Raw genomic sequence first — 25904 nt, 5'->3', positions numbered from 1 at the left:
AGGTTGAGGGTCTCAGGTTGAGGGTCTCTGGTTGAGGGTCTGAGGGTCTCAGGTTGAGGGTCTCAGGTTGAGGGTCTCAGTCTGGGCTCGATTCTTCACGCCTCCTCTTCCTCCTCGGGGAAACTGATCCACTAATCTCTTCAGGACCGAATCACTCCCACAGCGTGTTTTCAGATGTGATGCATGATGGGACGTGTGCAGCGTGTTTTCAGATGTGATGCATGATGGGACGTGTGCAGCGTGTTTTCAGATGTGATGCATGATGGGACGTGTGCAGCGTGTTTTCAGATGTGATGCATGATGGGACGTGTGCAGCGTGTTTTCAGATGTGATGCATGATGGGACGTGTGCAGCGTGTTTTCAGATGTGATGCATGATGGGACGTGTGCAACGTGTTTTCAGATGTGATGCATGATGGGACGTGTGCAGCGTGTTTTCAGATGTGATGCATGATGGGACGTGTGCAGGGTGTTTTCAGATGTGATGCATGATGGGACGTGTGCAGCGTGTTTTCAGATGTGATGCATGATGGGACGTGTGCAGCGTGTTTTCAGATGTGATGCATGATGGGACGTGTGCAGCGTGTTTTCAGATGTGATGCATGATGGGACGTGTGCAGCGTGTTTTCAGATGTGATGCATGATGGGACGTGTGCAGCGTGTTTTCAGATGTGATGCATGATGGGATGTGTGCAGCGTGTTTTCAGATGTGATGCATGATGGGACGTGTGCAGCGTGTTTTCAGATGTGATGCATGATGGGACGTGTGCAGCGTGTTTTCAGATGTGATGCATGATGGGACGTGTGCAGGGTGTTTTCAGATGTGATGCATGATGGGACATATTTAAGAAGCACATATTAGATTGCAGCTCTGAGAGCTCTCCACAGGGGGCAGTGCGGTGGTTTAACACGGAGGTCCTCCATCAGGAGGAGCAGCTTCAGAAAGGAAGCAGGTATAGGAACCCAGATGTTCCACAGGAAGGAACTTCTCCAGAACAGCGTGTGCAGCGTGACCCTTACTTGCAGTCTCTGTTCGTGGAGAACTCGTTTGGAGCGTTTGTGTTGAGCTTCTTGCAGCGCTTTCTTTCTGCATGGTCTCTGGAGCTGCAGCTCGTTCTCCTGACGGAAGTGTTCTGGGTCGCTGCTGCATGTTTGCAGCTTTCGGCCTCCGTAGGTTTTAGTTCATGCATAATCAGTACTTATAACTTCAATGACTCTAATACATATTGTTCACGCCATTGTATCGCTCCAGCATCCTTTATACATCATCTTTCAAAAATGAAATGACATTTCTTTTTTCTTGGAGAACTTTACAAGGAACATGTTCCCTGAGCTGAAGCCTTCTAGCATCCTTACTTTAGAGACATTTTCTTTTCATTTCAAACCTTTATTTAACCAGATTGGTCCTTGAGATCATAGATCTCTTTTTCAAGGGAGACCTGCAGCATATAGGTTCCACATGAAACAATAAAGGACATCATACATTATATTTACAGGATACATTTACAGACTTATCAACATTTACAAGTGCCCATAGTTTCACAGAGCATTTCATTTAGCCTAGCTTTAAAAACATGCAGAGGAATGAGATCGCTCAGTTTCAATTCTTGCTGAAGATTGTTCCAAGCAAGTGGAGCTACGCACATAGAAGCTGTCTCACCTAAGACAGTCCTTGCTCTTGGCACATCTAACAAGACTACATCATGAGATCTCAGACAATAGCTGCTTGCAGCTCTCTGTGTTAACAGAGAGCTGATATAATATAGGAGTTTACCCAACATGGCTTTATAAATAAACGTGTACCAATGACTGAGCCTCTTTACAGTGAGTGAAGGCAGACCTGCCCTGGCATACAGGGTGCAGTGATGAGTAAGTGCTTTACAGTTAGTGACACATCTCAGAGCGCTGTGATAGGCAGCATCTAACTTGTTCAGGCAATGGGCAGGTGCATTCATATAGATCAGACATTAAAGCTAACTTCCAGGGTCTTAGATCAAACTCTTACGAACACACGTGCTCTCACAAGCAGGTGAATAATGTGGAAACTCAGAGAACTGACGCATCTGTGGAACAGGAAGGTCTTCCCAGAGTCAATCTGCAGAGACGCTGATAACATGTTCCAGACACACACACACACACACACACACACACACACACACACACACACACACACACGCACACACACACACACACACACACACACACACACACACACACACACACACACACACACACACACACACACACACACACACACACACACACACACACACACACACACACACACAGGCTATAAGAGCGGTGATCAGAGTGTGTGTGCAGACTGACACCATGATGCAGACTGTGCTCTTGTTGTTGCTGCAGGCGGCGTACGGTGAGTAGAAGACGTTCATTCATATTTATTGATCCATTTATTTATGATGTTATTTCATTTCTGTCATGTGTGTGTGTGTGTGTGTGTGTGTGTGTGTGTGTGTGTGTGTGTGTGTGTGTGTGTGTGTTTGTGTTTGTAGTGTTTGGATGTGGGACCCCTGCTTTGCAGCCTGAGACCAGCAGGGTGGTGAACGGAGAGGAGGCGCAGCCCCACAGCTGGCCCTGGCAGGTACACACACACACACACACACACACACACACACACACACACACACACACACACACACACACACACACACACACACACACACACACACACACACACACACACACACACACACACACACACACACACACACACACACACACACACACACGGGAATTCTAACATTGTTTAACTGGCCTTTGTTCTGTTATCACTCTTTGTATTGCCCCCCCCCCCCCCTCAGATCTCTCTGCAGGTGAAGCATGGCAGCCGGTTCCATCACACCTGTGGAGGAACTCTGATCGCCCCCCGCTGGGTGCTGACCGCCGGACACTGCATCACGTGAGAGCTTTATCACACACTGCATCGAGAGAGAGAGAGCTTTATCACACACTGCATCGAGAGAGAGAGAGCTTTATCACACACTGCATCGAGAGAGAGAGAGAGAGAGAGAGAGAGAGAGAGAGAGAGAGAGAGAGAGAGAGGGAGCTTTATCACACACTGCATCGAGAGAGAGAGAGAGAGAGAGAAGGAGAGGGAGAGGGAGAGAAGGAGAGGGAGAGAGAAAAGGAGAGGGAGAGAGAGACAGAGAGAGAGGGAGAGAGAGAGAGAGAGAGAGAGAGAGGAGAGAGAGAGAGAGAGACAGAGAGAGAGAGAGAGAGAGAGAGAGGGAGAGAGAGAGAGAGAGAGAGAGAGAGAGAGGGAGCTTTATCACACACTGCATCGAGAGAGAGAGAGAGAGAGAGAGAAGGAGAGGGAGAGGGAGAGAAGGAGAGGGAGAGAGAGAAGGAGAGAGAGGGAGAGAGGGAGAGAGAGAGGGAGAGAGAGAGAGAGCCTGTTTGTATCAGGCCTGGGGAGGTGCTAGAGAACAGAAGGTGTCCAGTCTTTGTATTCAAGGTGTGACAAAGCCTGGGAAGGACAGCCCTGCTGATACGTGTCATCTGTGAAGGAAGTGAGACTCAATAATATAAGATATGTGTTTCAGGCCTGGAGACGTGTACCGGGTGGTTCTGGGCGAACACGACCAGAGCCAGCAGGAGGGCTCGGAGCAGCTCAGAGACGTGATGAGGATCATCGTTCATCCAGACTGGGACTTGGACTTCGTGGCTAGAGGGTCTGTTATTAAAGATGTCTCTTCAAATCAATGCGTTACATCCCTGTTGGAGTGCAGAGGCTTCCCAGGCTCAGAGACATCTGGAAGTGTTTATACTGTTACTGATGTTCTATTCATCCTGTGTGTTACCTCTCACTGCTGATAGGCCACAGGGTTCAGTTCATCAGGGAAACATTCACAAACAACTGGGAACTTCAAACACAAATCTATTCAGCAATCCATTTTGAAACCGCTCTTTTGAATTTCCACATTAGACAAAGAGGTAGAACATGTCAGATAAAAGCTTCCTGTATTTTTAGCAGATGTCTCTGGAGAGGGTCTCAGCAGCTTGTAGAGGGTCTCAGCAGCTTGTAGAGGGTCTCAGCAGCCTGTAGAGGGTCTCAGCAGCTTGTAGAGGGTCTCAGCAGCTTGTAGAGGGTCTCAGCAGCGTGTAGAGGGTCTCAGCAGCATGTAGAGGGTCTCAGCAGCTTGTAGAGGGTCTCAGCAGCCTGTAGAGGGTCTCAGCAGCTTGTAGAGGGTCTCAGCAGCTTGTAGGGTGAAGCTGCTTTCAAAGCACTTCCACCTGTAAATCATTTCAACTTCCTGTGTACCGTCTTCTCTCAGGAACGACCTGGCCCTGCTGAAGCTGGATAAGAGCCCCGTCCTGGGTGACAGCGTGGGGGTCGCCTGCCTGCCCCCCCCCGGAGAGACCCCCCCCCACGGGACGCCCTGCTACATCTCCGGCTGGGGAAACCTCTACAGTAAACACACACACACACACACACACACACACACACACACACACACACACACACACACACACACACACACACACACACACACACACACACACACACACACACACACACACACACACACACACACAAAATGATGCTGAAATAACTACGGCTAACAGCTAACAGCTTACGGCTTACGGCTAACGGCTTATGGCTAACAGCTAGTAGCTAACAGCTTACGGCTAACAGCTAACAGCTTACGGCTAACAGCTAACAGCTTACGGCTTACGGCTAACGGCTTATGGCTAACAGCTAGTAGCTAACAGCTTACGGCTAACAGCTAACAGCTTACGGCTAACAGCTAACAGCTTACGGCTAACAGCTTACGGCTGACGGCTAGTAGCTAACAGTTTACGGCTAACAGCGTACGGCAAACAGCTAACAGCTTACGGCTAACAGCTAACAGCTTACGGCTAACAGCTTACGGCTGACAGCTTTTAGTTTCTGATTCAACACTGTCACTGACGACCACTGTTGGGCAAGTTAATAACTACTGCTCTCAAAAAAGTAACTAGTTACTTTATTAGTTACTACATTATAAAAGTAACTAATAACAAGTTACTTTACTTTAAAAATAATAACAATACAAATACAAGTTTGTGTGTTTTTCTGTGGCACAGTAAGAGAAAAGACAACTCCCCATCATTGTAGCAATTATCATTATGAAATAAAAAAATAAAACACAAAAGATATGTTTAGACATTTTGACAGGCGTCTTTATTGTCAACCCAGTCTCACGGCATCTCGTGTTCACCAACACGATTTTCTCCTTTTTTTCGTGTTGCACAGCACGATTTTAAAAGCAATGTATTTCTACTGGTAATATGTTTCGTGCCTGCAGCACGTCTTTGTCTCCGGTCGGGTCGTGGAAGACCGGAAGCTGTGTGGTTCATAAAAACATGTTCTTACTCAATAGCAAGCCACAATTATTGCTTTTATTTTAAATCGTATAATTTCGGACTTTTGTTTCCGTCTCTGAGGAAAATACGCGCGCGCGTGCGTGCGTGCGCATGTGTGTGTGTGAGTGTGAGAGCATTAGCAAGTGTTTGTGTGTGTATGTTCCCCATAAGGCAAGACCCGCCCAACTCTGTCTCTGATTGGCTTACCTTGAAATGTTACACCGCGTTAACCAATCATCTCTCCTCTCTGGTTACTTTCACTTTTCCATGGTGCTGTGAGAGGACATCGCTGTATTCGCCTGTAAATTACATCCGCAGGGAGATTCGGTTCAGCTCCATCACATAATGTAACGCAGTAACGCATCCATTTAAATCACAGTAACTATAACGGCGTTACTGAATGGGAATAGGTAACTAGTAACGTTATTAGTTACCGCAAAAAGTAGTTACGTTTCAGTAACGTTGCGCTTCTTTGTAACGCGTTAGTCCCAACACTGCACACGACAGGCTCAGATCCGCACCTCTGATTGGCTCTAAGAGACAGCGTTGCAAGACTTAAATGGCTGAAGTCTCTAAAGTCTGTATAAAGTGTCTCTCTGTCCTCAGCTCTCTATAGACTGTACAAAGTGTCTCTCTCTGTCCTCAGCTCTCTATAGTCTGTATAAAGTGTCTCTCTCTGTCCTCAGCTCTCTATAGTCTGTATAAAGTGTCTCTCTGTCCTCAGCTCTCTATAGTCTGTATAAAGTGTCTCTCTGTCCTCAGCTCTCTATAGTCTGTATAAAGTATCTCTCTGTCCTCAGCTCTCTATAGTCTGTATAAAGTGTCTCTCTCTGTTCTCAGCTCTCTATAGTCTGTATAAAGTGTCTCTCTCTGTCCTCAGCTCTCTAAAGTCTGTATAAAGTGTCTCTCTCTGTCCTCAGCTCTCTAAAGTCTGTATAAAGTGTCTCTCTGTCCTCAGCTCTCTATAGTCTTTATAAAGTGTCTCTCTGTCCTCAGCTCTCTATAGTCTGTATAAAGTGTCTCTCTCTGTCCTCAGCTCTCTAAAGTCTGTATAAAGTGTCTCTCTCTGTCCTCAGCTCTCTAAAGTCTGTATAAAGTGTCTCTCTGTCCTCAACTCTCTAAAGTCTGTATAAAGTGTCTCTCTGTCCTCAGCTCTCTATAGTCTGTATAAAGTGTCTCTCTGTCCTCAGCTCTCTATAGTCTGTATAAAGTGTCTCTCTCTGTCCTCAGCTCTCTATAGTCTGTATAAAGTGTCTCTCTGTCCTCAGCTCTCTATAGTCTGTATAAAGTGTCTCTCTCTGTCCTCAGCTCTCTATAGTCTGTATAAAGTGTCTCTCTCTGTCCTCAGCTCTCTAAGGTCTGTATAAAGTGTCTCTCTCTGTCCTCAGCTCTCTAAAGTCTGTATAAAGTGTCTCTCTCTGTCCTCAGCTCTCTATAGTCTGTATAAAGTGTCTCTCTCTGTCCTCAGCTCTCTATAGTCTGTATAAAGTGTCTCTCTCTGTCCTCAGCTCTCTAAAGTCTGTATAAAGTGTCTCTCTGTCCTCAGCTCTCTAAAGTCTGTATAAAGTGTCTCTCTGTCCTCAGCTCTCTATAGTCTGTATAAAGTGTCTCTCTCTGTCCTCAGCTCTCTAAAGTCTGTATAAAGTGTCTCTCTGTCCTCAGCTCTCTATAGTCCGTATAAAGTGTCTCTCTGTCCTCAGCTCTCTAAAGTCTGTATAAAGTGTCTCTCTCTGTCCTCAGCTCTCTATAGTCTGTATAAAGTGTCTCTCTCTGTCCTCAGCTCTCTATAGTCTGTATAAAGTGTCTCTCTGTCCTCAGCTCTCTATAGTCTGTATAAAGTGTCTCTCTCTGTCCTCAGCTCTCTATAGTCTGTATAAAGTGTCTCTCTCTGTCCTCAGCTCTCTATAGTCTGTATAAAGTGTCTCTCTGTCCTCAGCTCTCTAAAGTCTGTATAAAGTGTCTCTCTCTGTCCTCAGCTCTCTATAGTCTGTATAAAGTGTCTCTCTGTCCTCAGCTCTCTAAAGTCTGTATAAAGTGTCTCTCTCTGTCCTCAGCTCTCTATAGTCTGTATAAAGTGTCTCTCTGTCCTCAGCTCTCTATAGTCTGTATAAAGTGTCTCTCTGTCCTCAGCTCTCTATAGTCTGTACAAAGTGTCTCTCTCTGTCCTCAGCTCTCTATAGTCTGTATAAAGTGTCTCTCTGTCCTCAGCTCTCTAAAGTCTGTATAAAGTGTCTCTCTGTCCTCAGCTCTCTATAGTCTGTACAAAGTGTCTCTCTCTGTCCTCAACTCTCTAAAGTCTGTATAAAGTGTCTCTCTGTCCTCAGCTCTCTAAAGTCTGTATAAAGTGTCTCTCTGTCCTCAGCTCTCTAAAGTCTGTATAAAGTGTCTCTCTGTCCTCAGCTCTCTAAAGTCTGTATAAAGTGTCTCTCTGTCCTCAGCTCTCTATAGTCTGTATAAAGTGTCTCTCTCTGTCCTCAGCTCTCTATAGTCTGTATAAAGTGTCTCTCTGTCCTCAGCTCTCTATAGTCTGTATAAAGTGTCTCTCTCTGTCCTCAGCTCTCTAAAATCTGTATAAAGTGTCTCTCTCTGTCCTCAGCTCTCTATAGTCTATATCAAGTGTCTCTCTCTGTCCTCAGCTCTCTATAGTCTGTATAAAGTGTCTCTCTGTCCTCAGCTCTCTATAGTCTTTATAAAGTGTCTCTCTGTCCTCAGCTCTCTAAAGTCTGTATAAAGTGTCTCTCTGTCCTCAGCTCTCTATAGTCTGTATAAAGTGTCTCTCTGTCCTCAGCTCTCTATAGTCTGTATAAAGTGTCTCTCTGTCCTCAGCTCTCTATAGTCTGTATAAAGTGTCTCTCTCTGTCCTCAGCTCTCTAAAGTCTGTATAAAGTGTCTCTCTGTCCTCAGCTCTCTAAAGTCTGTATAAAGTGTCTCTCTGTCCTCAGCTCTCTAAAGTCTGTATAAAGTGTCTCTCTCTGTCCTCAGCTCTCTATAGTCTGTATAAAGTGTCTCTCTGTCCTCAGCTCTCTATAGTCTGTATAAAGTGTCTCTCTCTGTCCTCAGCTCTCTATAGTCTGTATAAAGTGTCTCTCTGTCCTCAGCTTTCTATAGTCTGTATAAAGTGTCTCTCTGTCCTCAGCTCTCTAAAGTCTGTATAAAGTGTCTCTCTGTCCTCAGCTCTCTAAAGTCTGTATAAAGTGTCTCTCTGTCCTCAGCTCTCTATAGTCTGTATAAAGTGTCTCTCTCTGTCCTCAGCTCTCTATAGTCTGTATAAAGTGTCTCTCTGTCATCAGCTCTCTAAAGTCTGTATAAAGTGTCTCTCTGTCCTCAGCTCTCTATAGTCTGTATAAAGTGTCTCTCTCTGTCCTCAGCTCTCTATAGTCTGTATAAAGTGTCTCTCTCTGTCCTCAGCTCTCTAAAGTCTGTATAAAGTGTCTCTCTGTCCTCAGCTCTCTAAAGTCTGTATAAAGTGTCTCTCTGTCCTCAGCTCTCTAAAGTCTGTATAAAGTGTCTCTCTCTGTCCTCAGCTCTCTATAGTCTATATCAAGTGTCTCTCTCTGTCCTCAGCTCTCTATAGTCTGTATAAAGTGTCTCTCTCTGTCCTCAGCTCTCTATAGTCTGTATAAAGTGTCTCTCTCTGTCCTCAGCTCTCTATAGTCTGTATAAAGTGTCTCTCTCTGTCCTCAGCTCTCTATAGTCTGTATAAAGTGTCTCTCTGTCCTCAGCTCTCTATAGTCTGTATAAAGTGTCTCTCTGTCCTCAGCTCTCTATAGTCTTTATAAAGTGTCTCTCTGTCCTCAGCTCTCTATAGTCTGTATAAAGTGTCTCTCTGTCCTCAGCTCTCTATAGTCTTTATAAAGTGTCTCTCTGTCCTCAGCTCTATAAAGTCTGTATAAAGTGTCTCTCTGTCCTCAGCTCTCTATAGTCTGTATAAAGTGTCTCTCTGTCCTCAGCTCTCTATAGTCTCTATAAAGTGTCTCTCTCTGTCCTCAGCTCTCTATAGTCTGTATAAAGTGTCTCTCTCTGTCCTCAGCTCTCTAAAGTCTGTATAAAGTGTCTCTCTGTCCTCAGCTCTCTATAGTCTGTATAAAGTGTCTCTCTGTCCTCAGCTCTCTATAGTCTTTATAAAGTGTCTCTCTGTCCTCAGCTCTATAAAGTCTGTATAAAGTGTCTCTCTGTCCTCAGCTCTCTATAGTCTGTATAAAGTGTCTCTCTGTCCTCAGCTCTCTATAGTCTCTATAAAGTGTCTCTCTCTGTCCTCAGCTCTCTATAGTCTGTATAAAGTGTCTCTCTCTGTCCTCAGCTCTCTATAGTCTGTATAAAGTGTCTCTCTCTGTCCTCAGCTCTCTATAGTCTGTATAAAGTGTCTCTCTGTCCTCAGCTCTCTATAGTCTGTATAAAGTGTCTCTCTGTCCTCAGCTCTCTAAAGTCTGTATAAAGTGTCTCTCTCTGTCCTCAGCTCTCTATAGTCTGTATAAAGTGTCTCTCTGTCCTCAGCTCTCTAAAGTCTGTATAAAGTGTCTCTCTCTGTCCTCAGCTCTCTATAGTCTGTATAAAGTGTCTCTCTGTCCTCAGCTCTCTAAAGTCTGTATAAAGTGTCTCTCTCTGTCCTCAGCTCTCTATAGTCTGTATAAAGTGTCTCTCTCTGTCCTCAGCTCTCTACAGTCTGTATAAAGTGTCTCTCTGTCCTCAGCTCTCTATAGTCTGTATAAAGTGTCTCTCTCTGTCCTCAGCTCTCTATAGTCTGTATAAAGTGTCTCTCTGTCCTCAGCTCTCTATAGTCTGTATAAAGTGTCTCTCTCTGTCCTCAGCTCTCTATAGTCTGTATAAAGTGTCTCTCTCTGTCCTCAGCTCTCTAAAGTCTGTATAAAGTGTCTCTCTGTCCTCAGCTCTCTAAAGTCTGTATAAAGTGTCTCTCTGTCCTCAGCTCTCTATAGTCTGTATAAAGTGTCTCTCTCTGTCCTCAGCTCTCTAAAGTCTGTATAAAGTGTCTCTCTGTCCTCAGCTCTCTATAGTCTGTATAAAGTGTCTCTCTCTGTCCTCAGCTCTCTAAAGTCTGTATAAAGTGTCTCTCTGTCCTCAGCTCTCTATAGTCTGTATAAAGTGTCTCTCTCTGTCCTCAGCTCTCTAAAGTCTGTATAAAGTGTCTCTCTCTGTCCTCAGCTCTCTATAGTCTGTATAAAGTGTCTCTCTCTGTCCTCAGCTCTCTAAAGTCTGTATAAAGTGTCTCTCTGTCCTCAGCTCTCTATAGTCTGTATAAAGTGTCTCTCTCTGTCCTCAGCTCTCTATAGTCTGTATAAAGTGTCTCTCTGTCCTCAGCTCTCTAAAGTCTGTATAAAGTGTCTCTCTCTGTCCTCAGCTCTCTATAGTCTGTATAAAGTGTCTCTCTCTGTCCTCAGCTCTCTAAAGTCTGTATAAAGTGTCTCTCTCTGTCCTCAGCTCTCTATAGTCTGTATAAAGTGTCTCTCTCTGTCCTCAGCTCTCTATAGTCTGTATAAAGTGTCTCTCTCTGTCTTCAGCTCTCTAAAGTCTGTATAAAGTGTCTCTCTCTGTCCTCAGCTCTCTAAAGTCTGTATAAAGTGTCTCTCTCTGTCCTCAGCTCTCTATAGTCTGTATAAAGTGTCTCTCTCTGTCCTCAGCTCTCTAAAGTCTGTATAAAGTGTCTCTCTCTCTCCTCAGCTCTCTAAAGTCTGTATAAAGTGTCTCTCTCTGTCCTCAGCTCTCTAAAGCCTGTATAAAGTGTCTCTCTGTCCTCAGCTCTCTAAAGTCTGTATAAAGTGTCTCTCTCTGTCCTCAGCTCTCTAAAGTCTGTATAAAGTGTCTCTCTCTGTCCTCAGCTCTCTATAGTCTGTATAAAGTGTCTCTCTCTGTCCTCAGCTCTCTATAGTCTGTATAAAGTGTCTCTCTCTGTCCTCAGCTCTCTAAAGTCTGTATAAAGTGTCTCTCTGTCCTCAGCTCTCTAAAGTCTGTATAAAGTGTCTCTCTGTCCTCAGCTCTCTATAGTCTGTATAAAGTGTCTCTCTCTGTCCTCAGCTCTCTAAAGTCTGTATAAAGTGTCTCTCTGTCCTCAGCTCTCTATAGTCTGTATAAAGTGTCTCTCTCTGTCCTCAGCTCTCTATAGTCTGTATAAAGTGTATCTCTCTGTCCTCAGCTCTCTATAGTCTGTATAAAGTGTCTCTCTCTGTTCTCAGCTCTCTATAGGCTGTATAAAGTGTCTCTCTCTGTCCTCAGCTCTCTATAGTCTGTATAAAGTGTCTCTATGTCGTCAGCTCTCTAAAGTCTGTATAAAGTGTCTCTCTCTGTCCTCAGCTCTCTATAGTCTTTATAAAGTGTCTCTATGTCGTCAGCTCTCTAAAGTCTGTATAAAGTGTCTCTCTGTCCTCAGCTCTCTATAGTCTGTATAAAGTGTATCTCTCTGTCCTCAGCTCTCTATAGTCTGTATAAAGTGTCTCTCTCTGTCCTCAGCTCTCTATAGTCTGTATAAAGTGTCTCTCTCTGTCCTCAGCTCTCTATAGTCTGTATAAAGTGTCTCTCTGTCCTCAGCTCTCTAAAGTCTGTATAAAGTGTCTCTCTGTCCTCAGCTCTCTATAGTCTTTATAAAGTGTCTCTCTGTCCTCAGCTCTCTATAGTCTGTATAAAGTGTCTCTATGTCCTCAGCTCTCTAAAGTCTGTATAAAGCGTCTCTCTTTGTCATCAGCTCTCTATAGTCTTTATAAAGTGTCTCTCTCTGTCCTCAGCTCTCTAAAGTGTCTCTCTCTGTCCTCAGCTCACGGGCCGATGCCCGACCGCCTGCAGCAGGCTCTACTTCCTGTTGTTGGTCACAGCGTCTGCAGCCAGAGCGACTGGTGGGGAATCAACGTGAAGAACACCATGATCTGTGCCGGGGGGGGCGAGGTGTCCGGCTGCAACGTGAGTCAATACCACCAGCTGTTGACTGTTTAGACTTCCTGTTGACTGTTTAGACTTCCTGTTGACTGTGTGTACTTCCTGTTGACTGTGTGTACTACCTGTTGACTGTGTGTACTTCCTGTTGACTGTGTGTACTCCCTGTTGACTGTATGTACTTCCTGTTGACTGTGTGTACTTCCTGTTGACTGTGTGTACTTCCTGTTGACTGTGTGTACTCCCCATTGATTGTGTGTACTTCCTGTTGACTGTTTGTACTTCCTGTTGACTGTGTGTACTTCCCGTTGGCTGTGTGTACTTCCTGTTGACTGTGTGTACTTCCTGTTGACTGTCTGTACTCCCTGTTGACTGTTTGTACTTCCTGTTGACTGTGTGTACTTCCTGTTGACTGTCTGTACTCCCTGTTGACTGTTTGTACTTCCTGTTGACTGTGTGTACTTCCTGTTGACTGTCTGTACTCCCTGTTGACTGTGTGTACTTTCTGTTGACTGTGTGTACTTCCCGTTGGCTGTGTGTACTTCCTGTTGACTGTGTGTACTTCCTGTTGACTGTCTGTACTCCCTGTTGACTGTGTGTCCTTCCTGTTGACTGTCTGTACTCCCTGTTGACTGTTTGTACTTCCTGTTGACTGTGTGTACTTCCTGTTGACTGTGTGTACTTCCTGTTGACTGTGTGTACTCCCCATTGATTGTGTGTACTTCCTGTTGACTGTTTGTACTTCCTGTTGACTGTGTGTACTTCCCGTTGGCTGTGTGTACTTCCTGTTGACTGTGTGTACTTCCTGTTGACTGTCTGTACTCCCTGTTGACTGTGTGTCCTTCCTGTTGACTGTCTGTACTCCCTGTTGACTGTTTGTACTTCCTGTTGACTGTGTGTACTTCCTGTTGACTGTCTGTACTCCCTGTTGACTGTGTGTACTTCCTGTTGACTGTTTACACTTCCTGTTGACTGTCTGTACTCCCTGTTGACTGTTTGTACTTCCTGTTGACTGTGTGTACTTCCTGTTGACTGTCTGTACTCCCTGTTGACTGTTTGTACTTCCTGTTGACTGTGTGTACTTCCTGTTGACTGTCTGTACTCCCTGTTGACTGTGTGTACTTTCTGTTGACTGTGTGTACTTCCCGTTGGCTGTGTGTACTTCCTGTTGACTGTGTGTACTTCCTGTTGACTGTCTGTACTCCCTGTTGACTGTGTGTCCTTCCTGTTGACTGTCTGTACTCCCTGTTGACTGTTTGTACTTCCTGTTGACTGTGTGTACTTCCTGTTGACTGTGTGTACTTCCTGTTGACTGTGTGTACTCCCCATTGATTGTGTGTACTTCCTGTTGACTGTTTGTACTTCCTGTTGACTGTGTGTACTTCCCGTTGGCTGTGTGTACTTCCTGTTGACTGTGTGTACTTCCTGTTGACTGTCTGTACTCCCTGTTGACTGTGTGTCCTTCCTGTTGACTGTCTGTACTCCCTGTTGACTGTTTGTACTTCCTGTTGACTGTGTGTACTTCCTGTTGACTGTCTGTACTCCCTGTTGACTGTGTGTACTTCCTGTTGACTGTTTACACTTCCTGTTGACTGTCTGTACTCCCTGTTGACTGTTTGTACTTCCTGTTGACTGTGTGTACTTCCTGTTGACTGTCTGTACTCCCTGTTGACTGTTTGTACTTCCTGTTGACTGTGTGTACTTCCTGTTGACTGTCTGTACTCCCTGTTGACTGTGTGTACTTCCTGTTGACTGTTTACACTTCCTGTTGACTGTCTGTACTCCCTGTTGACTGTTTGTACTTCCTGTTGACTGTGTGTACTTCCTGTTGACTGTCTGTACTCCCTGTTGACTGTTTGTACTTCCTGTTGACTGTGTGTACTTCCTGTTGACTGTCTGTACTCCCTGTTGACTGTGTGTTCTCCCTGTTGACTGTTTACACTTCATGTTGACTGTGTGTACTTCCTGTTGACTGTGTGTACTCCCCATTGACTGTTTGTACTTCCTGTTGACTGTTTGTACTTCCCGTTGGCTGTGTGTACTTCCTGTTGACTGTGTGTACTTCCTGTTGACTGTGTGTACTTCCTGTTGACTGTGTGTTCTCCCTGTTGACTGTTTACACTTCATGTTGACTGTGTACTGCAGGGGGACTCAGGGGGGCCTCTCAGCTGCGTCTCTACAGATGGTCGATGGTTCGTTCACGGCGTCACCAGCTTCGTCTCCTCCAGAGTCTGCAACGAGGAGAAGAAACCCACCGTGTTCACCAGGACCTCCGCCTACAGCCAGTGGCTCAGCGAGGTGAGTCTGTGTCTGTGTCTGTGTCTGTGTCTGTGTCTGTGTGTGTGTGTGTGTGTGTGTGTGTGTGTGTGTGTGTGTGTGTGTCTGTGTCTGTGTCTGTGTGTGTGTGTGTGTGTGTGTGTGTGTGTGTTGAGATAAGATATGATCAACCTTTATTAATCCCCGTGGGGAAATTCAGGAGTTTAAGCAGCAACAGAGAAAGAGCGAGAGTACACATTCAAACGAAAATGATATTCAGGTAAGTGGCTGTTAAAAGAAGAAATGAGTGTATAGATACACACAGATCAATATGTGATGTTCACTATCTCCTGTCTCTCTCCAGGTGATGCTGAAGTACTGAGGGTCTTCACCTCAGGATCACCATGTTTAACACCAGACGTCATTCATGGATCTGATGCAGTGGCTCAGTCAGTAGGGGCTTGGACTGGCAGCTGTAGGGTTGCCGGTTCAAGTCCCCGACCACACCTAAATATGGAGCAAGGCACCGGACACCCCCCTTCCCTCCTTCCCCCCTCACTCCCATTGCTCCCCGGGCGCTATACAATAGCTGCCCACTGGTTCTAGACTCCTGGTACTAGACTCCTGGTTCTAGACTCCTGGTGCGAGACTCCTGGATCTAGACTCCTGGTTCTAGACTCCTGGTACTAGACTCCTGGTTCTAGACTCCTGGTGCTAGACTCCTGGATCTAGACTCCTGGTACTAGACCCCTGGTTCTAGACTCCTGGTTCTAGACTCCTGGATCTAGACTCCTGGTTCTAGACTCCTGGATCTAGACTCCTGGTGCTAGACTCCTGGATCTAGACTCCTGGTTCTAGACTCCTGGATCTAGACTCCTGGTGCTAGACTCCTGGATCTAGACTCCTGGTACTAGACCCCTGGTGCTAGACTCCTGGTACTAGACTCCCAATTCTATTCTAGATCATGTTAAACTCTTGTCCACGCTGTTACAGTTCATGTGCAGTGAGGTTAATAACTGTCTGTCCTCATTCAAAGACATCACAATATAAAACTGTTGTAATGATTTTCCTTCAGTGCAATAAACAGCTGTCTGTAATCATGTTGTTAATTATTGGCTATACATTTGAATCAGGGTCACCTTATAGTGTAGTGTGCAGATCCTGTATCAAAACTGTCAGTCATCTCTGCACCGAGTCTTCAGTCCTACCTTTAATAATAATAATACATTTTATTGATAAAGGGTTTCAAGGCTCTCAAGGTCGCCGTACAAAATACACAAAACAAATACAAAAGTCCAAAGGACACGACAATATAATCAATCAATAGAAACAGAACAACAGAGGACGTGTGACGAGCAGTGTTGGGCAAGTTACTTTTAAAAAGTAACTAGTAATAGTTATAGTTACTGCTCTCAAAAAAGTAACTAGTTACTTTATTAGTTACAAAATTATAAAAGTGACTAGTAACAAGTTACTTTAATTTACTTTTAAAAATAATAACAATAAAAATACAAGTGTTTGTGTTGTTCTGGCACAGTAAGAGAAAAGACAACTCCCCCTCATTGTAGCAATTATCATTATGAAATGTAGAGGAACAATAAAACACAAAAGATATGTTTAGACATTTTGACCGGTATCTTTCTTGCAGCCAAGTGGAAAATGCTTTCTGTCCTGCACACACTTTACATGACCGTAATATGTTGTGCGTCCTTTATCCCCACAAATTGAAAATAGTGGTTATATCTCCAAGTTGCAAATGCGCTGCTGTGTGTGTGTGTGTGTGTGTGTGTGTGTGTGTGTGTGTGTGTGTGTGTGTGTGTGTGTGTGTGTGTGTGTGTGTGTGTGTGTGTGTGTGTGTGTGTGCGCGCGCTAGCATTAGCAAGTGTTCGTGTGTATTTTCCCCATAAGGCAAGACCCGCCCAGCTCTGTCTCCGATTGGCCCGCGTTAACCAATCATCACTCCTCTCTGGTTACTTTCACTTTTCCATGGTGCTGTGAGAGGACATCGCTGTATTCGCCTGTAAGTTACATCCGCAGGGAGATTCGGTTAAGCCCCATCACGTAATGTAACGCAGTAACGCACCCATTTAAATCACAGTAACTATAACGGCGTTACTGAATGGGAATAGGCAACTAGTAACGCTATTGGTTACCGCAAAAAAGTAGTTGCGTTACAGTAACGTGTGTGACATGTGTGGCGTGTGCCGTGCAGTGTTGGGTGTAACGCGTTACAAACGTAACGGAGTTACAGTAATATATTACTTTTTGCTGTAACGAAGTAATGTAACACATTACTAATGAAGTGTGGGTAATATATAACCCGTCACAATGCTCAGTAACGCAGTTACAACACATTTTAACCCGAAATTAAAACTTAAGGTTTTTTAAGAATACTAACATAGCGAGACATTCCGACACCAGACAAATTGTGCGGGTAGATTAGTGAACCTGGTGTTCACCCTTCAGGCTTCGCGTCGGGATCTTCGGGGCAGTTGAATGTTATGCACCCTCTATTCAAAAAAGAGAACGTAGCGAAAAATACAAACAACAAATTGTGTCAGGTGCGCGTGACCTGCTCCGCTGCGCGTGCATCATTTCAAAAGTGCTTCCACAGCAGTGACACACATCTGATCTGTGGATAATCATTTATACCAAAATGGTTAAAGCAACCATCACTAAACGCCAGCAGCACTGCATCTACTGCAGGCAGGAGCAACAGGTCAGATGGGGACATCACGTGACCCTCCGTTGTGGACACTAGCTTACTCCCGCCTGACTCGCCAGCCCCGCCCCCGGAGCAGCTACGCCGCCCCTCTGCGGCCCGCAGGTGCCAGGATACCACGGCAAAACAGAGCCTGCCCAGGTATATCTAAATAAGTACCCGCCTGTACAGTGGGGTTAGGCGGCCATTTTGCAGCTCGTGGTATACAAATAGACAAGGGCTCGAATATTCATGTGAAAATAGTGCCATATTCTGACATGCCTGTAGAAATGTTGGGTCAAACATAATGCATACAAAGCAGAGATGCCTTCACCACGAATGGCTACAAACAGATCTTGAATTGACCAATCAGAATCGAGTATTCAACTAAGCCGCGTAATACAAGTTGTTAGTAGCCTTAAGGACCTACAGTTGTTATGCTATACCACATCGCCCGTCACTGGATGTATAATGAGCTGCACTAAACTACATTTAGCATTTCAAACACCTGGCCATTCTTTTGCGGTTATTTTGGTGAAAGTAACTAAAAAGTAACTAAAGTAGTGTAACTCATTACATTTCAGAGACAGTAATATTCTAATGTAACTTATTACTTTCAAAAGAGAGTAATAAGTAATATGTAATATATTACATTTTGGAAGTAACTTGCCCAACACTGGTGACGTGTAATGTTTGATCTGTTGACGTGTGATCTGTGACGTGTGACGTGTGATGTGTGATCTGTGACGTGTGATCTGTGACGTGTGACGTGTTCCCGGTGGAGATGCCAGTAGGAAGAGAGATGTTTGCACCTTTGCAAAGTTGTGTTCTCCTTCAGGGGGAATCAGAGAGTAAGCCTGCCCTCTGCTGGTGGATCTGGGACCTGCAGGTCAGGAGAGACACTACAAACTAATAAACTAAACTTTATCATCTGTATTTAAATTCAACATTAAGCCCAGAACTAGGTCAGTTTATTTTGGTATTTAAAAACAGAAGAACCAAATAAACAATCAAGTTTTACCTTTGGAGAAACCTTTTTATCACTTTATTTCTTTATTACTTAATTACTTAACTACAGAGAGTAATATAGAAACAGTTGTCAAAGCAACAACCAAAGTACATAGAGTACCAGTGAGATACACACGTTTATATAAATACACAATCCTTTGCCCTGAATGTAATATTTATGTAAAGTGTTTAAATTTAAATACACATAATAAAATACATCGATACATCAGATCCCATCTCATACGGACATGAGACTCTTTATTATCTTCATGTTAAACTCAGTGGAAGATTTCATACGAGGAATTTATAAATAGAAAATCTGTATTTTTATGATATAACTTTTGAATTCAGATGTTTATCAAGCTTATTTTCCTTTTTTATTCAAATCCATGTTTTAAAATATATAAAATAAAACCATTTAAAAAATCACCTTACTTTTTTATTCAGAAAAAGTATAAAGTATAATAAAAATGTGTAGAAATTAAATTAAGAATTATACAATCTAATGAAAAGAGTAACTTGACATTTAAAATGTAAACGGTAATTTTTATTTATTTCAGAAACATTTAATGTGAAATAAAATAATATTTAAAGAAATAAATTGAAGGCACACAATAATGCCCAAACCAATAATGATAATAATTAAGAGAGCACCAAACTGAGGATGAGGAAAGCAGAGACCCTCACACGCCCCTTTCTCACCAACGCGGTTCCAGGGCCGGATCGGAGCTAGAGCCTGGTGATAAGCACCGGTTTCACACCGCAGCGGAGCCGCCTCTAAGCACCGAAAACCGGTTCTTACCAAGACAATGACGCGGCACCACCCAGGCTCTGGGCAGTGTGAGCAACACGGCACTCTGCTAGAGAGCAGGTACTGTCCTGTGAGAAAAAGGTTCCAATTTCTGATTGGCTGGCCGAATTCCAAACCACGCCCCGTAAAACTCCGAAAAGTTTTGTGAAGCCGCCTTTTATTTGCTCGCGTTAGCATTATTAGCATTATTAGCATTAGCCCAGCGCACCAACGGAGAGAGACTAACTTATGGCAACAAAATAAAACATGGGAGCGGAGTGATGAGGAGGTGTCAGCTCTTCTGGCGATTTACTCGGAAGACGCGACCCAGCAGCTTCTGCCGAAGCCAGTCCTTAACTCCGGGGGACTCGGGGACTTCGGGTGAAGTTGTTTTACAACACAAACATTTAAAACCTCACTTTAGTACAAATGCGTAATTTTTATCTGCAAAACGTTGGTAAAGTCCTCCAAAGAAATGTCCCTGCAACGTTTTACTAACAAATAGTTTATTTTAAGGCTGTCGAGTTATATCAACGCGTTAATAAGATACGTTCATAAGCAACGTAACTTGGGAGAAAATACGTTTCTAGCTAAACGTAATTGAGAATGCAGTTTAGTTCTGTGGGAACGTTATTTTTAGGAGAAAGGGTTGCCATAATACATTCTGACGAAAAATACAAATGATTATGAATACAAATAAAATAAAAGAAGCCTCCCGTGAGTTACTACAAGCTAAAAAGTAGATTTAAAAAACGTTTTATATAAAAGCTCACTGCGGGACGTTGTAGAAATGTGTGTGTGCACCACGGCAAAGGAGCCTCATTCACTTTACATAGGGGTTGTTTGCGTGGTGCAGACACGTAAACGTAGCAGAGTTCGTGACTCCACCACGCACTGTGGTGTCAAGGAGTCGTGGTGGAGTCACACATTCTGGTGAGATCAGGTTGGTTTTTTACGATGTTCAATCTGAATTTTCTTTAAATTAAAAACATCTATATTGATTCTGACACTTCTACTTCCAACTCACAGGTTGATCATTGCTTTGAGAAAAAAGAGTATTCATCTAACCTTTTAGAAGGGAAGGTATGGTCCTTTGTTCTGGGAATGTCATTTTCGAGTCTGAGACCTGAAAAACAGGATCAGGGCTAAACTGGTTAAAAAGCAGGAAATAAAAAAAAGAACTCACCTTGTGATAAACCTGAGAGAGAAAAAGCATTTGAGCTCCAGACTGTTTCAGAAATAATCCTTGATGTGGTTTAGAACAGGATGGCGTTTTATCACAGCAGAATTTAACTTTATCTCCGGTAGAATTCTGATCAGGCATTAGCTCCGCCTCCTCTTTTCTTTTCTTTTTTCAAGCTAAGGACCCAAAATCCGTGTTTCTCTAACAGGTCTTCAAAAGAGGGGTTTGAGCAGTATGAGGCATGGCTACAATGGGGGACCTGTTTGGTGTTTTCAGCAAAACACTTCACAGACATGTTTTGTATAGGTATGGCCCTACAATCTATTCTTCCAATACAGCATGATAGGTCCACTTTCATTTACATCAGAATCAGAATTTATTTAATTATTTGTTTTATACTTTTTATTTGATCTGGTATAATGGGACACAGGGTTCGGTCCGGATCCAGACCTTGGTCCGGAGTTTGAGAAGCCCTGTTGTATAGTATGAGAGAGGTTCCAGGTTGAATTGAGGCGGATATTTGTAATGTTCAGAGGTTGTTGTGTTTAATATTAATGAGAATATTTGTCATTGTTCAAATGATAATAAACAAACATTTGCAAAAAGCATATTTGTCCACTCATATGTTGATAAGATTATTAAAAACTTGAAAAATATCCCTCTAAGGAACATTTGGAACAGATATGTGCGATTAATTTGCGATTAATCGCGATGAACTATTTGAATGGACTGACAGCCCTAGTTTATTTATCTGGAAAAGTAACATTTCTCAACCCACTAACGGACGAAACAAGTTCATCAAAACTCACACCTGTGTGTTCAGTATATCTGGAATAAAGCCACACATCAACATGATGATGGGGTGATTCCTCCAGCAGCAGCAGAATGATAACCAGAGTCATTAAGGATGATGAGTATTGATGAATCATTCACAGCTGATAGAGCCAGAGGCTGAGCTGCAGCGATCACAGGGACCGAGCGGCAACGATGAGTTCATGCTGTGAACCCTCCTCTCCTTCAGAGGGACTGCAAGTGTGTGTTCCTGATTCACCTGCCCACTGTGATCACACACACACACACACACACACACACACACACACACACACACACACACACACACACACACACACACACACACACACACACACACACACACACACACACACACACACACACACACACACACACACACACACACACACACACACACACACACACACACACACACACCTACCTCTCACCTTTGGACCCCTGCAGCTCCTCCACCCACACAGCACACATGCATCAGGAATCTCTTGAATGCACTGAGTGACCTTTATTCTTTGTAGAAAGCACATGTTCACACGTTTAACCTAAATGCACCGAGCTTCAGATTCATCCTGCAGGAGTGTGTTGTGAGTGTGTGAGTGTGTGTGTGAGTGTGTGTTCTCAGTGTGTGGTGTGTGTGTGTGTGAGTGTGTGTGTTCTCAGTGTGTGTTGTCAGTGTGTGTGTTGTGAATGTGTGGTGTGTGTGTGTTCTCAGTGAGTGTGTGGTGTGTGTGTGAGTGTGTGTGTGTGTGTTGTCAGTGTGTGTTGTCAGTGTGTGTTCTCAGTGTGTGTTCTCAGTGAGTGTGTGGTGTGTGTGTTGTCAGTGTGTGTTGTCAGTGTGTGTTCTCAGTGAGTGTTGTCAGTGTGTGTTGTCAGTGTGTGTGTGTGTTCTCAGTGTGTGTTCTCAGTGAGTGTGTGGTGTGTGTGTTGTGAGTGTGTGGTGTGTGTGTGTTCTCAGTGTGTGTTGTCAGTGTGTGTGTTGTGAGTGTGTGAGTGTGTGAGTGTGTGAGTGTGTGAGTGTGTGAGTGTGTGAGTGTGTGTTGTGTGTGTGTGTTCTCAGTGTGTCAGTGTGTGTGTTGTGAGTGTGTGAGTGTGTGAGTGTGTGTTGTGTGTGTGTGTTCTCAGTGTGTCAGTGTGTGTGTTGTGAGTGTGTGAGTGTGTGAGTGTGTGAGTGTGTGTTGTGTGTGTGTGTTCTCAGTGTGTCGGTGTGTGTGTGGTGTGTGTGTGTGTTGTCAGTGTGTGTTGTCAGTGTGTGTGTTGTGAGTGTGTGTTCTCAGTGTGTTGTCAGTGTGTGTTGTGAGTGTGTGTTGTGAGTGTGTCGGTGTGTGTGTTGTGAGTTTGTGTAAAGGCCCGGACACACCAAGCCGATTTCGGCCGTCGATGAGCGTCCTGTCGCCCTACCCAGATTGGTGTGTCCGGCAGCGTGGGTTCTTTTCAGCCGTGCCGACACCTTCCGCCCCGATACACCTTGTTAAATCGGGCGCGGAGGCTTTCAGCAAAATAAATCAATCTGATTGGCTGTTCCAACGCGTTCTCACTCCCAACCCGTCACATGTTGACGGACGGTCAGGGCCCCTCCCCGTCACTTTATTACGGACAGGGTACCCCTTTAGAGTCAGTTTTCAACGGGCAGGGCGTCCCATAGACCTTCATAGACCTCCCATAGCGTTGATAATAGACACCATGAGAACGCTCCCCGGCGGTCGGTTGTTATTGTCAATATTAATATAATAATAATTTATTTTTTAATAGTCACACTCGATTTCGCCGATGTTCTTTTTGCCCCAGCTGGTCGACACCTCTTTTAGCAGAAACAAAGGCTACATTAATGTATTAAATCGATGTTAATCCATGTGTGTGGTTGTGGAATTAGCGGAGATTTTAGTTAACCGGACTTCCTGTTGATGTGAAATCCGAAAAAATAAATAAAAATAAAATAATACTTTATTCCGAGTGTGCTTGCTTTTCTCTTTGGAGGTCATCACATAACGGCATTGTAATACACGGTTCGGCTGCATTACATATTACACATCTGCCGTAGTTCTCTATTTATAGAGCTCTGATGAGAAGACTTCTAGACAAACAGGAAGAACTGCCGCCAACACTGAAAACGTGACGTGGATCATAAATATATCAGCAATTAAACAACATCTTACATTTCTTTTCACACAATACGTCTCCTCGCAGGATCAACACTAATTCGGCTGACTTTTATATTTGATCCAATCGGTAGGTAGGCTGTATTTACACCATAAAGTAGACCCTCCAGAAAAACGCGGGCAAAAATCCTTGATTATGCGATTAAACATGCGGGGTTTTATGTGATTTTATGCGGTGAAACTGCGGGAAGTTGCGAAATATGCTAAATATGCGGAAAAAAATTATCGATTTGTTTTTAAATATTGGGCTGTCTTATTTATTCTCTCTCACACACAACCTGCCACTAACGTTAAACCCCTTTACTATTCAATTAAACACATTCAATGTTTATTTATTGTAAAAGCAATTGGGCTATTTTAATCACACACACACACACACACACACACACACACACACTTCTCCGCCTCATTCTGTTTTCATTTACTCGTTGGTTATCTGACCAGCTTCAATCTTGTAGCTACTCACTTCGTTTCTTGTAGCCCTCGAAAGGGTTTTGGAGGTTGATCCCTCGGTGAACGTGAGTTGTTTGGCTTTCTTGTCCGCAGCAGCAGAAAGCATTTTCGAATGTTTGAATGAATCAAAGTGGGTCGTCACCGTCGATGTTCTCTTATGCTCCAACACACAGTTGCACGGGGTGCAGAATAGTTTCCCCCCACTTTTTGCCCGGTCTTTAGTAGAAATGTTCGTCGGTAAATGAGATGGATTAGATTTTTTCATTTTGGTGTTTTCTCTATCGTGTGAGCTCCACACGTTCACTCTATACAGTGTTGTTTACATTCTGTGATGCGCGAGCTGATGACGTCACGTCAAGACGAGTTCACTTTTTTTTTTCTCAATTTTGTGTGGAAAAATGCGGGGATTATGCGGCCTTTTGATAAATATGGGGCCTTTTAGAAATCTGCGCCATTTTGCTGATTATGCGGTAAATTCTGCGATCGCAGAATCGCGTTTTTCTGGAGGGTCTAATAAAGGTGCACAGCTGATAGAAAGGGACACCTGGTGGTTAAAGCACGTTATTGAAATGTATTATTTGTATTATTAGATATTAATAGGAGACACAGACAGACAAACTAATAAGGCTTTATTTAAACATTAAGGAATACTTTAGGTTAAGGTCTTATTTTGAATAAGAAAAAAGCTTTGGGGGTATAAACATTAAGCCTGACAAAGTACTAATACATTGCTTTCCTGCCATGTTAACTACTGTATGTTGAAGCACTTATTTTAACTGATATTATACATATGTATTATACTCTTATAAGATGTATGTAGATATTATAAGAAATGTGCAGAATGACAGTTTAATGGTGGAGGTATACACACGTATTGATAGATGTCTTGTGATGCACTGATGAGGAACCTGCGACACAAGTTTTTCATCTCCAACCTTGTCAGGTATTGAACAATCAATAAATAAAGAACACAGAATTATTAAATATAAAACACAGAATTTGTGTGATTATACTAAATGATTTACAAATAAACACCACTGCATATTTACAACTGTTACACATGCTGCTGGACCCGTTAAAATCCAGTTTGGACAGTCTGCCGTGGTTCCATCCCATTTCAAAGTGCTGCTCGACGCTCGGCGTAACCCTCGGCACACACTCTCCAATCACAGAGCTTGAGGACTATCACGGAGTTTGTCAAGCGAAGCGGAAGGAATACTTACTTCCGGGTGTAAAATTCTCTAAAGCAAATGAGCTGCTCAGACCCTCGGTGCTGACGGACTCCAACTTGTGTTTATTAATCAAACAAATAAATAAACACAAGGATAATGATGTGTTATTGTTGAGTAAATAACAGTGTGGTTTAGAAAAGAATAAAAAATTAGAAGGAAAAAACGATGAAACAATACGGATTTCAGTTTTCTGAGCCCCTACTCTCCCCATAACTGACGGGAACTAAAGTCCTACATTATTCAATTAAAATAAAGAAGTAAAAACAATAAGTGTGGCTTGATATTGAGTCAGAAAAAGGTTGATAAACGCTGAGAGAATGGATCTGAGGAGAGCATTTCTACGCGATCTCAAGTCGTCTACCAGATACGTTTAGGGAGCTCTATGGAAGCCTATGGACATCCTGGAAAGTTGAAAATGTACGCTTATGGCAGCCCCCCCCCCCTTGCGTTGGAAAAAGCCGACACAGGGACCTTGACATAACGTCAACATAGGCCGACCTGGGAGTGAGGATGTGTTGGCTGTTCAGCTCAGCGCATCATGAGAAGCGAAACGGAAGTGAAGGAGGCACACAGACGGCTTTTCATTTTCATCTCACCTGGACGCAGTCATTGATTTTACATCATGGCGATCAGGAATGAAGAAACCGAAGACCATCACAGTTGCCACGTAATTTGCTGCCACACTTCCTGCATGAGGTGGACAATAGCTTCTTCAAGTATTTCACGGACAGGACCCTGGACGATGTGGCAATTATGTTTTTGTTTTTTATTCTAGTCGATTGTTTACATTGTACAGTTTTACATTTGATAATAAACCACTTTTTACCTTCACACTACAGCCATTAGATAACACACATTAGAATGAGGATAATGAGGGTTTTCAGTGTGTGTTGTCAGTGTGTGTTGTCAGTGTGTGTTGTCAGTGTGTGTTGTCAGTGAGTGTTGTCAGTGTGTGTTGTCAGTGTGTGTTGCAGGGATGGAGTACTCGAGTCCTGGACTCGGACTCGAGTGCCGATTTTCGGGACTCGTGACTCGACTCGTGCACGATTACTTGGACTCGGACTCGACTC

The 25904-nt window shown here is 43.8% G+C and overlaps 1 protein-coding gene across 1 annotated transcript; it reads left to right on the top strand.

Annotated features, from left to right (window-relative positions):
• Nucleotides 1–2291: 2291 nt before the first annotated feature.
• Nucleotides 2292–15227, top strand: LOC307027510 (proproteinase E-like). The gene is made up of 8 exons (XM_079695774.1): nucleotides 2292–2373; nucleotides 2513–2601; nucleotides 2822–2919; nucleotides 3563–3691; nucleotides 4295–4431; nucleotides 12130–12272; nucleotides 14391–14543; nucleotides 14866–15227. The coding sequence occupies exons 1-8, from the start codon at nucleotides 2331–2333 to the stop codon at nucleotides 14881–14883; spliced, it is 810 nt and encodes a 269-aa protein (XP_079551900.1). The 5' UTR covers nucleotides 2292–2330; the 3' UTR covers nucleotides 14884–15227.
• The last annotated feature ends 10677 nt before the right edge of the window (nucleotides 15228–25904 follow it).

The sequence above is a fragment of the Notothenia rossii genome (assembly GCF_949606895.1).
Source record: "Notothenia rossii genome assembly, contig: scaffold_187, whole genome shotgun sequence".
NCBI classification, from domain to species: domain Eukaryota; kingdom Metazoa; phylum Chordata; class Actinopteri; order Perciformes; family Nototheniidae; genus Notothenia; species Notothenia rossii.
The sequence above is the reverse complement of the archived record's forward strand: the minus strand, read 5'-3'. Positions and strand labels throughout refer to the sequence as shown.

Excerpts from the sequence above, each read along its gene's own strand:
- LOC307027510 (XM_079695774.1), top strand. The coding sequence starts at position 2,331 with ATGATGCAGACTGTGCTCTTGTTGTTGCTGCAGGCGGCGTACG. Across the intron at positions 2,374-2,512 it reads GTTGCTGCAGGCGGCGTACG|TGTTTGGATGTGGGACCCCT; the intron begins GTGAGTAGAAGA and ends TTGTGTTTGTAG. Across the intron at positions 4,432-12,129 it reads CGGCTGGGGAAACCTCTACA|CTCACGGGCCGATGCCCGAC; the intron begins GTAAACACACAC and ends CTCTGTCCTCAG.